This window comes from Mirounga leonina, unplaced genomic scaffold, assembly GCF_011800145.1.
Source record: "Mirounga leonina isolate KUSES-001 unplaced genomic scaffold, KU_Mleo_1.0 Mir_165, whole genome shotgun sequence".
In the NCBI taxonomy this organism is placed as follows: Eukaryota; Metazoa; Chordata; class Mammalia; order Carnivora; family Phocidae; genus Mirounga; species Mirounga leonina.
Genome location: NW_023270415.1, coordinates 45437539 through 45452618, shown reverse-complemented (window position 1 = coordinate 45452618; position 15080 = coordinate 45437539). Strand labels below are relative to the sequence as shown.

The following is a 15080-nucleotide window of genomic DNA, read 5'->3' as shown; positions in this document are numbered from 1 at the left end:
GTACTTATTTTTCAATTAAAATTGCAGATCAAGGGGCGCCTGGGTGGCTCAGTTGGTTAAGTGTCTGTCTTCGGCTCAGGTCATGATCCCAGGGTCCTGGGATCCAGCCCAACATCAACAGGGAGCCTGCTTCTACCTCTCCCTCTGCTACTCCCCCTGCTTGTGAATGCACTCTCTCTCTCTCTCTAATAAATAAATATTAATATTTTAAAAAAATAAATTAAAATTGCAGATCAAGAATGTGCAAATGATCAATGTTCATGTAATACAATACTGTATAGTGACAAAAGCAAACAATCTAAAAACTACATTCTACTGTATCAATGAATCTCACAAACATGTTGAGTGACAGAAGCCAGTCAAAAAGACTATGGACGACTGATTCTATTTAAGTCCAAGAACAGACAAAACTAATCTATGTTAAAAGAAATCAGGATAATGGTTAACCTTGCAGGAGGGTAAGTAAGAGAGGCTTTTGAGATGCTGATGTTACTCTGTTTCTTAATCTTTCTGCTAGTTCCCAAGTGTCCAATTCACTTATGAAATACAATATATGTATTTTTCTATAAAATATTAATATTTCAATTAAAAAGTTTAGAAATAGAGAGGACATATTTAATATAGTTTCTCTGTTCTGAAAAAAAAAAAAAAAGGTTAACTCCAAGAATATATCTAGAAACCTAAAAGCATTACTACTATAGAAATTTGTTTAAAAACTGTCTACAGGAGACCAAGGTTATTCCTACTAGTAATAACAAAAGTTATACTTTGTTGCCCTTTAACCAACACTTTATTGCCCACTTTTAAACATCCCCTTACTAAAAAAGGAGGAAAATTAAAATCTGAATTGCTCAAGATCTCCATCATTAAATATTATTGTCACTGTGTCTTTCCCATTATACCATACATAGTTCAGTCCTGTTCTAAGGGACTAAAAGAGTAAGTTAACTTGTTGTAAAGCAATGAAGAAAAAAATGTTTTGAAATATTTATATTTTTATGTTTGGAAAGTGTGTAATACAGAATGAAAGATAAAATATGACCAAAATATATTTTTTTTAAAGACTGTATTTATTTTTGACAGAGAGAGAGAGCACAAGCAGGGGAAGCAGCAGGCAGATGGAGAGGGAGAAGCAAGCAGGCTCCCTGCTCAGCAGGGAGCCCGATGTGGGACTCGATCCCAGGACCCTGGGATCATGACCTGAGCCGAAGGCAGACGCTTAACCGCCTGAGCCACCCAGGCACCCATGACCAAAATATTTTTGAAAAAAAAATAAATCCCAAGACTGGAGTTTAGTATTAGCTTGCTCATTAAAGCTAAAAGATATTAGCATGAACATTCAAATGGGAGAAAAATAACTTATTTTCAATGTTACTTAAGCCACATATTTTTTAAATTAGCAAACCTGATTAAAATATACATTAGTTTCAAATTTCATATATAATTAGTATCAATTTAGACATTTTTAAACAAGAAGTATGAACTATTTTGTTGTTTTACATAAAATCTAGATTTGCATTGCTAACTCAAACATACCAACTAAAATTTTTTTTCATTGTGGTATATGTGTTTCAAAAGCTATGATCTATTGTAAGTATGCTCTTCTCATTATTGAAAAAATATATAGTTATAGATATAAATAGCATCAGACATGTGCTTTAAGAAACTGGAATGTGATTTTTAAAAATCCAGATGAAAGAGCTTGTATAATTTGAGGAAGGGAGATACCATATTGGGAACAGAGCTGACACTTAATGACACAACCAGGGTGCCTTACTAAAATAATCTTCACTCACTACATGAGTTAAATAAAATTCTCAGTTCTCATATGATTTTTATTTAATTCAAGCACTATATGAAACATTTATCTGGTATCTTATTCATTTGATTTAACTAAGATACATCTCAACTTAATGAGTTTTATACGTATTACTTTCAATTTAGAGTTGCTAAGAACAAATTATAATTTACGGTCTATTAATTAAGGAAAATAATGTAAAGAAACTATTTCAAAGCAATATACTCATGTAAAGCATAGAAAAATATCACTCAAATAATACAGAAGTGGCCTTAAATACAAAAAAGCAAGTCACTACATCAAAAACTAATGATGTAATGTATGGTGATTAACATAATAAAATAAAATTTAAAAAAGCAAGTCACATCCAAATACAAGCATTGTGTTATCTCATGCTTTTAGTATTTAAATGGAATATTTTCTTTTAGATGTCAGCAGACTTAGTTTAAATCACATTTGACAATATTTAAAGTAAGCCCTACATATCCTTAAACCAAGCCTTGCCTATTTAAATATTCAATTTTTTTTTCATATAAAGGCTATAATTCATTTTGAAAATTTTGGCTTCTTATTTTCTAAAAAAGCTAAGTATTTTTTATAGTAAATTGCACTGTTTTTCTAAAAATCTCAGTGTTATGAATGATAAATAAATCAGCACATAACTGAGATAACAGTGCTCACGAACATTTATTAAAGTTGATATTGACATACCACTGGGATATATCCCCTGGTATTTCCTAGTAGATCAGAATATAAAACTTGGCTCAAATGCAACATGCTATGTATACACAAATAAAAAGTTAAAAAGTGAATCTCTATAAAACATAATAAATGACATGTGTGGAATATGGATGAATAAGGATAAAATTAAACTTATCAAGAGAAATTAACAATGATCATTTAATAATAGTTTCATTTTATACAAGAACTGATTTCAAGACTTAACTGCAATTTCTGTATTTTTTAATTTTCTGGATCAATAGGCAAATTTTTTGAAGATGTGAGCATTTAATTTACAAATTTCATTTTAAAAGTTATATATTATTAAAGAAATATATTTTTAACAAATGAAGTACTTTAAAGAATATTTTCTAGAAATTATGTTGCTTTTCATAAATAACAGAAAATACATCCTGTAAAAATAAGCCTGCTAATTAGGTTGAGAAAGCAAAGACATATTCTAAACAGTAAAAGTAACCTAATTTTAAAATGTAGAAATATTTCACTAGAATTTAATTTCAAGTGTTTAAACCTTATTTCATATCTTCAGTTTTGTTTTTAATACATTAAAGTTTGCTTTCAATTAAAAAAAAAAGGTATGATGAGTAACTATTGGCTTTCTTTCTATAAACCTCTTTCAACTTAAGGAAATAGGACCTCCAAATAAAGAAACCCAAAACCAAATGAAAATAAAGCCTAAAATCAGTTTCTTTGAAAATGAAGCAACTATAGACATATAAAACACTAAATCTATGTTATGGGTATGCTCTTCTTAGTAGCTAGAAATACACATGAAATTGTTATTTAGGTGATAAATACTTAGGCCTTGATCCTAATTTGCAACTTTTTAATATCTTCGTATCCTCTCTCAAAAAGGAAAAAATAAGGTATTTGCCTTTGCAGTTCCTGGTACAGTATGAAGCAGCAACAGTTTACTACAGTTCCAACATGGCTTAACAGTTAGTACCCCAACAACACTTAACACTACCACAAAAGATACTATGAGCTAGTCACATTTCAGGCATTAAAGAGAGATTTTTAGTGTTTCAGTAAAAGACAGTATAACTTCAGATATTTTTCTAAGGTTTTGTATAAAACTAACACACTTGCATAAGACAGACACAGTTGGGTTTTTCCCCCTTCATAATAAATGAAAATACCATAAACCACATTTTACCATAATACTTACCAGCATGTGGGTAGTTTCAGAAGTTTACCATAAAGAGCAGTGCTGAAAGAGGGGATAATAGGGACAGGTAAGCAGTAAGATCCCCTACAATCCAAAGACGTCAGTCCTGCTTGGAAACCAAATATCTGAAACAAAAAGAAAAGATCCAAATGTTCACAGAGACAAAGTTTTAATAAGCACAGGATGAAATACGTCAGTTTCAATTTGCTCTACAACAGCTGCACACTAAATATGTTCCAATGTCTTTTTCCACTTCCCAAACAGCAACATTTTCTTTTATTCAATTTAACACTGACTAAATCCAAATTAAGAGATTTAAATATATAGTATTTCTTTCACTTGCCTGAAAGATCACTGCTTCTAAGTTTCACATTTTATTTCTAAACATAACTCTCATGTAGTGTTTTATTGTCTGCTAAAATGCACACACTTGCTATTAATATAAACTGCCTGTATTGTGCACATTGTAAAAATTAACTGTAATAAATTACTGTTAATATAATTTAATGCCTAAAAGAACATTAATTACAACAAAAACAATCATAAAAAAATCTATTTTGCCTTCAACTTACATTATGCACACACAAAAAGGATATTCAAATATATCCTAAAAATGTTACATCTTTTCCCTTTCTTCGTGAAAATTCTAGGGCTGAGGTTTTTCACCCCCAGAAATTTGGTACATGGCATACTCTTCATATGTTTATACTTAAAACAAGCAGATCACACTCAAAAATTTTATAAGCATTCCCTGAAATTCCTGAACAGTATACTTGCTTTAATAGGAAGAATCAATATAACATCACATTATATATGAAACACTACACAGAACTTATTATATTTCTGCTCCAATTATTTCCAATACGGTAAAAGATAAACATCTCAAACAGGAAACACTAACACACAGGGATACAAAATAGTTACTGTTTTCCAATAACATACAGAAGTAGTTTAAGCCTAACACTTAACTTTATTAATTTTTGTTCCTTAGGTTCATCAAGCACTGACTTTCCCATCTCTAGGATTTATATTAACTGATTAAGTTCTACAGTGAAACATGTTTAAGATTTTTCAATCACTAATTTTCACAACAAAATACTTTCATTTAATGAACTTATAAACTAATGACTAATTTCTTAAAAAGTATTAAACTACTTCCAAATGGTTTCAAAAAGGTATTATGTCCCTATCATTCATCAAACTGACAAAGTGAAATCATTTGCTCTAAAATCAGTTCTAAGTGAACAAAATAACTTCTTGGAAATGAGACATTAGTTAGAATTACATATTTTTAGAGAAGACTGCATTTCAAAGGACCTACTTACCTAATTACTATCAAAGAAAATGAAAGTGATTAACCTACTATCCTGTAAGTACTATCAACCAAGTGGCAAGAAACAGAGAATTGAGAAGAAAAAAAAAAAATGATTCTAATACTTAAATGATGAACCTTAAAAATTAAGTTAGTCACATACATTATCTTTGAAGACTTGTTCTGAGCAACACTGTATACCAAGAATTTCCAGGCACTGTGCAATTTCAGAATTTATTTCCTCTAAAAGGCCCATTTAAAGGATCCTTAAGTCTATAATTACTAATACCACTTAATATAAAACATTTTTAAAACAATGCCCAACCTCTAAATATTCCTAGAGTATGAATAAGGGTAATATTTTATCATATTAGATTATCTGTGGTCAACTAAGAACTCTCTCAAGGCACTTTCTAATATTCTATGAAATGCCCAACAGTATAATCACAGACACTATCATTAAGTGTACTCAGATGGAAACTGGGTGTAGAGGAGATCCCTGCTGGATGTTTGCAGAACTGCAAAGGACTCTGGGGAAACTGTATCTTATTTCATAATGTTTTTTAAACTTTTACTAAATTTACATGCTGCGCAGAGATGCTTCTAAGGGAACATTCAGGCAAATATAAATTATAATGAAAGAGTGCCTATCTACCACATCAAAAATAATTATTTCAAAATAACCAATTTCTAACTCTCCTTTAAATTACAGTAGATATACACAGGTTTACAATACCTACATAACCTACTAACTTGTCAACAGCTCTTGATCAAGATTACAAATACTTTATCTAGAAAAAGGGAAACCACCAACGCAACAGGAGTGGAGGTTGTTTCACGAAGGATAATTCATGTATTAATAAACAGAATAAAAGCACTGAACATTGCAAACTAATAGTCTGAACAGTAAGAATGTAAAAAGCAGTTAAGTGTAACTACCAATAAAAATTTTAGCTGAAGGAAATGTCAACTTGAATAAGATGACTTATACATATCACACTAAATGAACAATTCAACACACAGTGCCACCTTTTAAAAAAATCCAATTAGAAAATAAAAAACATCATCTACATTTTAACACTTTGCAATGTTCTTGAATTAACATCAAGAGAAGAAACTGTAGATTTAGAAATATAAAAAACTCCTAGTAAATTTTTAATAAAAATTAGTATGCTAAATTAGGATTTGCAATGATAAAAGGCAAAAACTATAAAAAATCACACACTAACTGTAAATGAGAAGGAAAACATAGTAATTGTGATGTAAAACAAATCATTTTTATGCTGTTCTCATCATAAGACACTCAGTATAACAGTATAACCAGCATGCTAAAGATATGTTCCTTTCTTAAAGGGACAAACAGAAAAATAAAAATCAAGCATTACCTTCGCTACAGTGTTATTCCATAAATATGTTCCATTTCTATCACCAATAATGAAGAAGCAGAAAGAGAAATTAAAGCTCAATCCCATTTACAATTGCACCAAAAACCATAAGACACCTAGGAATAAACCTAACCAAAGAGGTCAAAGACCCGTACTCTGAAAACTACAAAATGCTAATTAAAGAAATTGAACAGGACATAAAAAAAGGAAAAACATTCCATTTTCATGGGTTGGAAAACCAAATATTGTTAAAATGTCTATACTACCCAAAGTAATCTACACATTTAATGTAATCCCCATCAAAATAATTTTTCACAGATCTAGAATAAACAATGCAAAAATTTGTATGGAACCACAAAAGACCCTGAATAGCCAAATCAATCCTGAAAAAGAAAAGCTGGAGGCATCACAATTCCAGACTTCAAACTATATTACAAAGCTGTAGGGATCAAAACACTATGGTACTGGCACAAAAACAGACACATAGATCAGTGGAACAGAACAGAAAACCCAGAAATAAACCCACAACTATATGGCCAATTTATATTTGACAAGGCAGGAAAGAATATTCAATGGAAAAAAGATAGTCTAGTCAACAAATGGTGTTGGAAAAACTGGACAGCAACATGCAAAAGAATGAAACTGGACCAGTTTCTTATACCATACACAAAAATAAATTCAAAATGGATGCAAGACCTAAATGTAAGAAACCATAAAAATCCGAGAGAAGAACACAGACAATAATTTCTCTGATATTGGCCATAGCAATTTCTTTCTAGATACGTCTCCTGAGGCAAGGAAACAAAAGGAAAAGTAAATTTTTGGGACTCCATCAAAATAAAAAGCCTCTGCAGGGCAAAGGAAACAATCAACAAAACTAAAAGGCAACCCCCAGAATGGGAGAAGATATTTTCAAATGACATATCCAATTAAAGGTTAGTATCCAAAATATATAAAGAACTTACACAACTCAACACCCAAAAAATGAATAACCCAATTTAAAAATGGGCAGAAGACATGAATATACATTTTTCCAAAGAAGATATACAGATGGCCAACAGACACATGAAAAGATGCTTAATATCGCTCATCATCAGGGAAATGCAAATCAAAACTACAATGAGATATCACCTCACACCTGTCAGAATGGCTAAAATCAACAACACAAGAAACAACAGGTGCTGGCAAGGATATGGAGAAAGGGGAACCCTTGTGCACTGCTGGTGGGAATGGAACCTGGTCAGCCACTGTGGAAGATAGTATGGAGGTTCCTCAAAAAGTTAAAAATAGAGCTACCCTACAATCCAGCAGTTGCACTACTGGGTATTCACCCAAAGAATACAAAACACCAATTCAAAGGTATACATGTACCCTGATGTTTATATAGCAGCATTATCTACAACAGCCAAATTACGGAAATAGCCCAAACGTCCATCCACTGATGAATGGATAAAGATGTGGTGTACACACACATAAAATGGAATATTACTCATCCAATAAAAAATGAACTCTTGCCATCTGCAACAACATGGATGGACCTAGACAGTATTATGCTAAGCAAAATAAGTCGGTCAGAGAAAGACAAACACCATATGATTTCATTCATATGTGGAATTTAAGAAACAAGACAAGGGCGCCTGGGTGGCTCAGTTGGTTGGGCAGCTGCCTTCGGCTCAGGTCATGATCCTGGAGTCCCAGGATCGAATCCCGCATCGGGCTCCCTGCTCGGCAGGGAGTCTGCTTCTCCCTCTGACCCTCCCCCCCTCATGCTCTCTCTATCTCATTCTCTCTCTCAATAAATAAAATCTTAAAAAGAAACAAGACAAATGAGCAAAGGAAAAAAAAAAAAGAGAGAGACAAACCAAGAAACAGACTCATAACTATAGAGAACAAACTGACAGTTATCAGAGGGGAGATGGATGAGGGAATGGGTGAAATAGAAAACAGGTGATGAGGATTAAGGAGTGCACTTGCTGTGATGAGTACTGGGTGTTGTATGGAGTACTGAATCACTATACTGTACACCTGAAACTAATATTACACTGTATGGTACCTAACTAGAATTTAAATCAAAAGTTTTTTAAAAATTTAAAGAATGAAAAATATATATATATAATAGTGTAGCTGCTGTGCATACTTATATGCTGTTTTAAAAAATAAAGTTATTACTCAGCATTCCATTTCAAGCTATATACAGAAAATCAGTGAAGTTAACAGGTATTTGCATCCCATGTTTATACCACCATTATAGATATTACCCAAAATGTGGGTACAACCCAAGTGTTCATCAGTAAAAGAGTGGATTAACAAAATGTGGTATATACATAGAATGTAGTGTTCAGACTCGAACTATAAGCAAGCTTTACAGTATGCTATGACATGAATGAATCTTAGAGACAGTATCCTAATGAAATACAACAGTTAAATGCACATATACTGTGTGATTCCACTAATCTGAGGTACTTAAAGTAGTCAAATTCATAGAGACAGAGTGAAGAATGGTGGTTACCCAGGGACAGAGGAGAGAGGATTTGGAATTATTCTTTAATAGAGATTCAGTATGGGTTGATGAGAAGATTCAGGAGATGGATGGTAAAGACAGTTACACAATTATGAATGTAGTTACTCTCCCTTAACTATACACCAAAAAATTGTTTCAATGGTAATTTTTATGTCAAATGTATTTTACAAAAATAAAAAAAGTAAAATAGTTTAAAAAAGAGTAAACCACATACAGTAATGCATTGGAACATGCAATCCATTTTTAATTTTATCAACTCAAGATTTGTAGAAATTTGTTCTCTTATTAAGTACATCCTAAATTTTGCCTCCTGGCCCACAAAGTCTAACATATTTACTCTCTGACCCTTTAAAGAAAAGTTTGTTGACCCCTGCTGTAGGATATACACTGAAAATTGGATGGGTATAAGGTAAATTTGTCTTCAAATTTGTTAGATCCTACAAAAGTACCGTCCAAAATAATACCAATTTACACACCCATCAGCCATGTATGAAAGCACCACTTCTCCAAATCCCCGGAGAAAACTATTTTCTTGAGGTTGAAAATTACCAAATCTAAACAAAGGATTTTGATTCTACTATAATCTTCTCGATCTCTCTGAAGCATTTGCCATAGCTGATCCTTACGAGTAAGAAGGCCTTAAATTTATATATTATTCTACAGTTTATAGGGTGCCTTCACGAACTTATTCATGTTTCAAACATCAGATGCTTTGCAATGACTTAGCTACTTGATGTCATATATATTCAAAGGATGGGCTTAGCAGTTAAATAAAGAGCACTTGGTAAGACATATGAAAGTTCCATCTGTGGGTTTTCTTCACACATCCAGGCCAACTCTCCCAATTAATAAATTTCACTACATGATATAGGTGCTATATACCATTTCATCATATAGTCAATACAGTCAAATTTAGGTATACAAAATTAAAACTTGAGCATTTTGTTTCAGTATTTTACTGAAAATTACTTAGGGTCTAAGATGCCACACACATGAAATAAACATTCAAATTCTCTACTGTAATATTTTAACACTATGATGGAAAAATTAATCTTTGTAAACCTCCTCAAAAGTCAGAGTAATTATGCCAAGTAACACGAACTGCTATAAACTTTACAACAAATCAGTATTTTGAGTCAGTTCCAAATAGTACAAATATAAACTAAAACTCTCTAACAAATCCTGAACGTTTACAAATGTACCAGGCCAGGGACACCTGGGTGGCTCAGTTGATTAAGCATCTGCCTTTGGCTCAGGTCATGGGATCAAGTCCAGCATCAGGCTCCCTGATCAACGGGGAGTCTGCTTCTCCCTCTGCCTGCCGCTCCCCCCTGCTTGTGCACTCTCTCTCTGTGACAAATAAATAAAATCTTAAAAAAAAAAAAAATGTACCAGGCCAGGGGTGCCTGGGTGGCTCAGTGGGTTGAGCATCTGACTCTTGATTTCGGCTCAGGTCATTATCTCTCAAGTCTTAGGATCAAGCATCCCCCACCACCACTCCCCAAGGCAGGCTCCAAGCTCAGCATATTCTTCTCCCTCTGACCATCCCCCCTGCCCACGTGCTCTCTAAAATAAAAATTCTTAAAAAAAAAAAAAAGTACCAGGCCACTGAAGAAGCATCAAAAATACAATGATATATTCAAGACTCAAAGCTTTATTTTTTTAAATACTCAATATTTTTTTTTCAAGATTTTATTTAGTTGAGAGAGAGAGCATGAGTGCACAGGAGAGAGCATGAGTTGTGGGGGGGGAGCAGGGAGAGAGAGAAGCAGGCTCCCCACTGAGCGGAGAGCCTGACTCAGGGCTCAATCCCAGGACCCTGGGCTTATGACCTGAGCCGAAGGCAGCAGCTTAACCAAATGAGTCACCCAACTGCCCCAAAATACTCAATATTCTTAATATCAATGACAAGTTTTTCTACATATAATATTCCTGCTCTGCCTAACACCAAACCTCCTAGAACATAGCTTATCCATTACACATAGCTCTAGTCAAATTAACCAAAATATAAAAGACAATTAGTATGCATAAAAGCAAAAGACCTTTTTCCAAAACATAACTTTATCCAGATTACACTGTAACTAACTTTTACATTACCCTGAAAAATTTTTTTTAAGATTTTATTTATTTATTATTTGAGAGAGAGAAAGAGAGCCTTAGCTGGGAGGGGCAGAGGGAAAAGAGAGAGAGAATCCTTAGCAGACTCCAAGCTGAGCACAAATCTGGACACGAGGTTCAATCTCACAACCCTGAGATCATGACCTGAGCCAAAATCAAGAGTCAGACACTCACCTGACTGAGCCACCTACATTACCCTGGAAATTTAAGTGCGCTTTTAAAATGATAACAGTAGGGGCGCCTGGGTGGCTCAGTCGGTTAAGCGTCTGCCTTCGGCTCAGGTCATGATCCCAGGGTCCTGGGATCGAGTCCCGCATCGGGCTCCCTGCTTGGCAGGGAGCCTGCTTCTCCCTCTGCCTCTCTCTCTCTCTGTCTCTTATGAATAAATAAATAAAATCTTTAAAAAAAAATAAATAAATAAAATGATAACAGTAGTAGTAAACAACTATCCCAGTAACTTTTATCTCAGTATGGAGGACAACCATATTGGTGACTATTGGCTTTGGCGACCATTCTCCTTAAGGACAGGACATGCCTTATTCATCTTCAATGCTGAGTGTCTGCAATATGTAAAGAATCTAATATTTACCAAATTGATGAATCCTACCTAAGTAGACTACCTCGGAAAGATTAGAGAACTGCCTGAAATTAGTCCTGTTTCAATAAAACAAGGCAAATATTCTCAACATTATAATCTGATATTCAAGTCATACCAATATTTAAAAAAATACACTTCAGTGTATTATTTATGGGAATGAATAAAAAGGCACAAGTATAAAATATTACCTATATATCTAGCTTTCAAAATTACTTTCTGCTACTCTCCACATGACATAAAACACTGTGATAGATAATTCTAATAATGGCCCTAATGAATCATACTTTCCTGTGTCCACACCCCTTCACAACCTGACAGTATCACTCTCTCATTAAGCAAGGGAGTGGAGTCTCTTCCATCCTCTTAAAAATGGGCTTTGCATGAACTTCTAGGAAAACATGTTCTTCTACTCTCCATGGTTTGAAAACAAATTTCACCACCTTAAACTAGAGGTGATGTAAAACTTTTATTTACATTGGTTTCTTTTTATTCCACAAATAGACAAGTATTTAAGAACTTTCAAACATGGAACAATGAAGCATGAACCAATAAAATCTACTTCTGGAGTTCTCTAATTTTGGAGTCCTTTACGTGAAATTTAGTGTATTTTTAGTTCTTATTCTTGAATATAAGTCTGTAAAGTTTTCTTTAATCCATAAAAGAATTTGATTAGATATATGCTATCTCTACTTAGACTATACATCTGTGTTTGCTTTGCAAAAACACTACTCAACATTTGATTTTATCTTTACGTACCTACAATGGGATGTTTTTGCTGTTGCTGTTTTTTGAGAGACAGTGCACCTATGCACGTGCAACAGAGGCAGAAAGGAGGGGCACAGAGAGGGGTAGGAAGAGGAAGAAAGAGAATCTTAAGCAGGCTCCACGCTCAGTGCAGAGCCCAATGCAGAGCTGGATCTCACAACCCTGAGATCATGACCTGAGCAGAAATTGAGAGTATGACACTTAACCAACTGAGCCACCTAGGCACACCTGGGATATATTATTTACCAAGAAAATACGTAAGAGCTGAGTATAGCCTCCAGTAATTAATGTTATATAACTCAATTTAAACCATTAAGAGTTCTCTCTTTGTATCAAGAAATTAACATGAATTCAGTTAAGAGGAAAGTAACTAAAAAAAAAAAATGTGTTATGTTCCCCTCAAAGAAATCATGAGTCTTTAAAACACTCTTATAAACTAAGTGTTCCTGGGGCGCCTGGGTGGCTCAGTCGTTAAGCGTCTGCCTTCGGCTCAGGTCATGACCCAGGGTTCTGGGATCAAGCCCCGCATCAGGCTCCCTGCTCCACTGGAGGCCTGCTTCTCCCTCTCCCACTCCCCCTGCTTGTGTTCCCTCTCTCACTGTCTCTCTGTCAAATAAATAAATAAAATCTTTAAAAAATAAAAAAATAAATAAACTAAGTGTTCCTTCACACTAATTATAATTATCATTGATGACATATAAAATCTTCAAAAACCAGGGCGCCTGGGTAGCTCAGTCCTCTGAGTGACCAGCTCTTGGTTTCAGCTCAAGTAATGATCTCATGGGTCATGAGACTGAGGCTGCATTAGGCTCCATTCTCAGCAAGGAGTCAGTTTGAAGATTCTCTCCCTCTGCCCCTTCCCCTCACCTCTAAAGTAAATATTTTTTTAAAAATCTTCAAAAACCATAATTAACATTATAAACATATAGACATAAACATATAAACGTATAAACATCCAGCTATTAATCCAAAAATTGAGTAACTTTAAAATAGGTACACTTTCATTTAATTATGTTGAATAATGAATATATCTATTATGTATCATTTAAATCTCATCTTATGGGGGTACTAGTTCTATGAAGTTACAACTCCAAGAAAAAAGATATTTAATTAATTCTCCCAAAGCCAAACAGATACTAATAAACAAGAAAATCCACTTTTCCTACCTTAAGATAGCAGTGTGCATAGCAATAATGAAGCAGATTATCAGAAGGCTGAGTAAGGCTGCTGACCACATGCACCAACTGTTCAGCATACATTGGCACAGAATGTTCCAGATTAATTTTATCCACTAATATCTGAATGGATGGCAAAGGCCGAAGTGACTGGAAGTTTGTAGTATTCAGGAAGTTACTTGGGTTCTGGAAAATAATAGAGTTCACTTTATATTTCAGGAAAACAGTGACTGACATGCAATGCCCCCATACAAGCCTCAGACTGGCACATTTTGCAACGTTATCAAATCAATCTAGAAATGATGATTTTCTACAGAACTCTCTTACCATAACCAAATACAAATGCCTTCTATATATTTTCAAGTATGTCCTAGATTTCAAAATGCATATTTACTATAAAATTATTACTACCCATTTAGCTAAACTTTTATTTTCCAATCAACTGGAATAGCTCACTATGTGCTCCTCAGTACATTTAATGGTATTTTCTTAAGCTCAACCATTCCCAAATATTGACCTAGATATCCCAGAGCCACCCACCATTTGTCTTCCTGTGCTTTATTCACATTTAGATGATGAAGAGACTAAGAAGACTACTCAGACAGCTTCAAAGACACAAGAAGCAAAATTTGCAAGGAGGAATAACTTCTGATCCATATCATATCTACTAATAATACACATGTTAAAGGCTCATAAAATCCTAAGAATCTCAAGTTAGGCTTGGTACTTTCAGTGTTACAGAACCTAAGCTTCCAAGTAAATGCAAGTAGGTATCAAGATGTCCAGAGTATGAACCCTCATTAGCAAGCAACTCCTTCTGGTCCTAAAACTAACTTATTCCCTTAAAATGCCATACTGTCATTCTCAATGAGAAACTGTATGACCTTAGACATACGGGAAAATCCACGCAAGAGAGGTTTCACTGTTTTGTCTGTCTTTCATTGTCACAACAACTGCGGAGTACTACTAGCATTTAGCAGGGATTGGCTAAAGATAGTAAATGATACATAAAACTTTCCCTGTCCAAAAACCCAACAGTGCCATTATTGAGAAACACTGTGCCTAAAATTGACTAAGTTGAACATACTTGTTTGAACATGCTTTTTTAACTTTTTACTAATTTTTAAACCACCACTTACTAATCAATTACTCTTTTAAGCAACTTTGGATTACTAAGGTACAACATACGGTAAAGCACACAAATCTTAAGTGGAGAGCTCAATAAAATTTTACATCTGTAACTACCACACATTTAAAGTACTCTACAATATATCCCTTCTCAGGCGATAGATCAGATCACTGCCAGAGGTAGCCAATATTCTCACTGCAATCACCACAGACTAGTTTTGCCTGTTCTTGAACTTTACAGAATCATACAGTACATGCTCATGACTGCCTACTTTATTTTTTTTAATTTTATTCTTATGTTAATCCCCATACATTACATCATTAGTTTTAGATGAAGTGTTCCATGATTCATTGTTTGTGCACAACACCCA

General features: G+C 34.0%; 1 protein-coding gene across 6 annotated transcripts in view; it reads right to left on the bottom strand.

The window, feature by feature from the left end:
- Window positions 1-15080, bottom strand: part of VPS13B (vacuolar protein sorting 13 homolog B) — a 767339-nt gene that overhangs the window by 645746 nt on the left and 106513 nt on the right. For all 6 annotated transcript variants that reach the window (XM_035011614.1, XM_035011613.1, XM_035011619.1 and 3 more), the window contains 2 exons: window positions 13573-13767; window positions 3708-3832 (listed from right to left, as the gene is read on the bottom strand). In XM_035011614.1, coding sequence (XP_034867505.1) covers window positions 3708-3832; window positions 13573-13767 — 320 coding nt within the window. The remainder of the gene's footprint in view (window positions 1-3707; window positions 3833-13572; window positions 13768-15080) is intronic.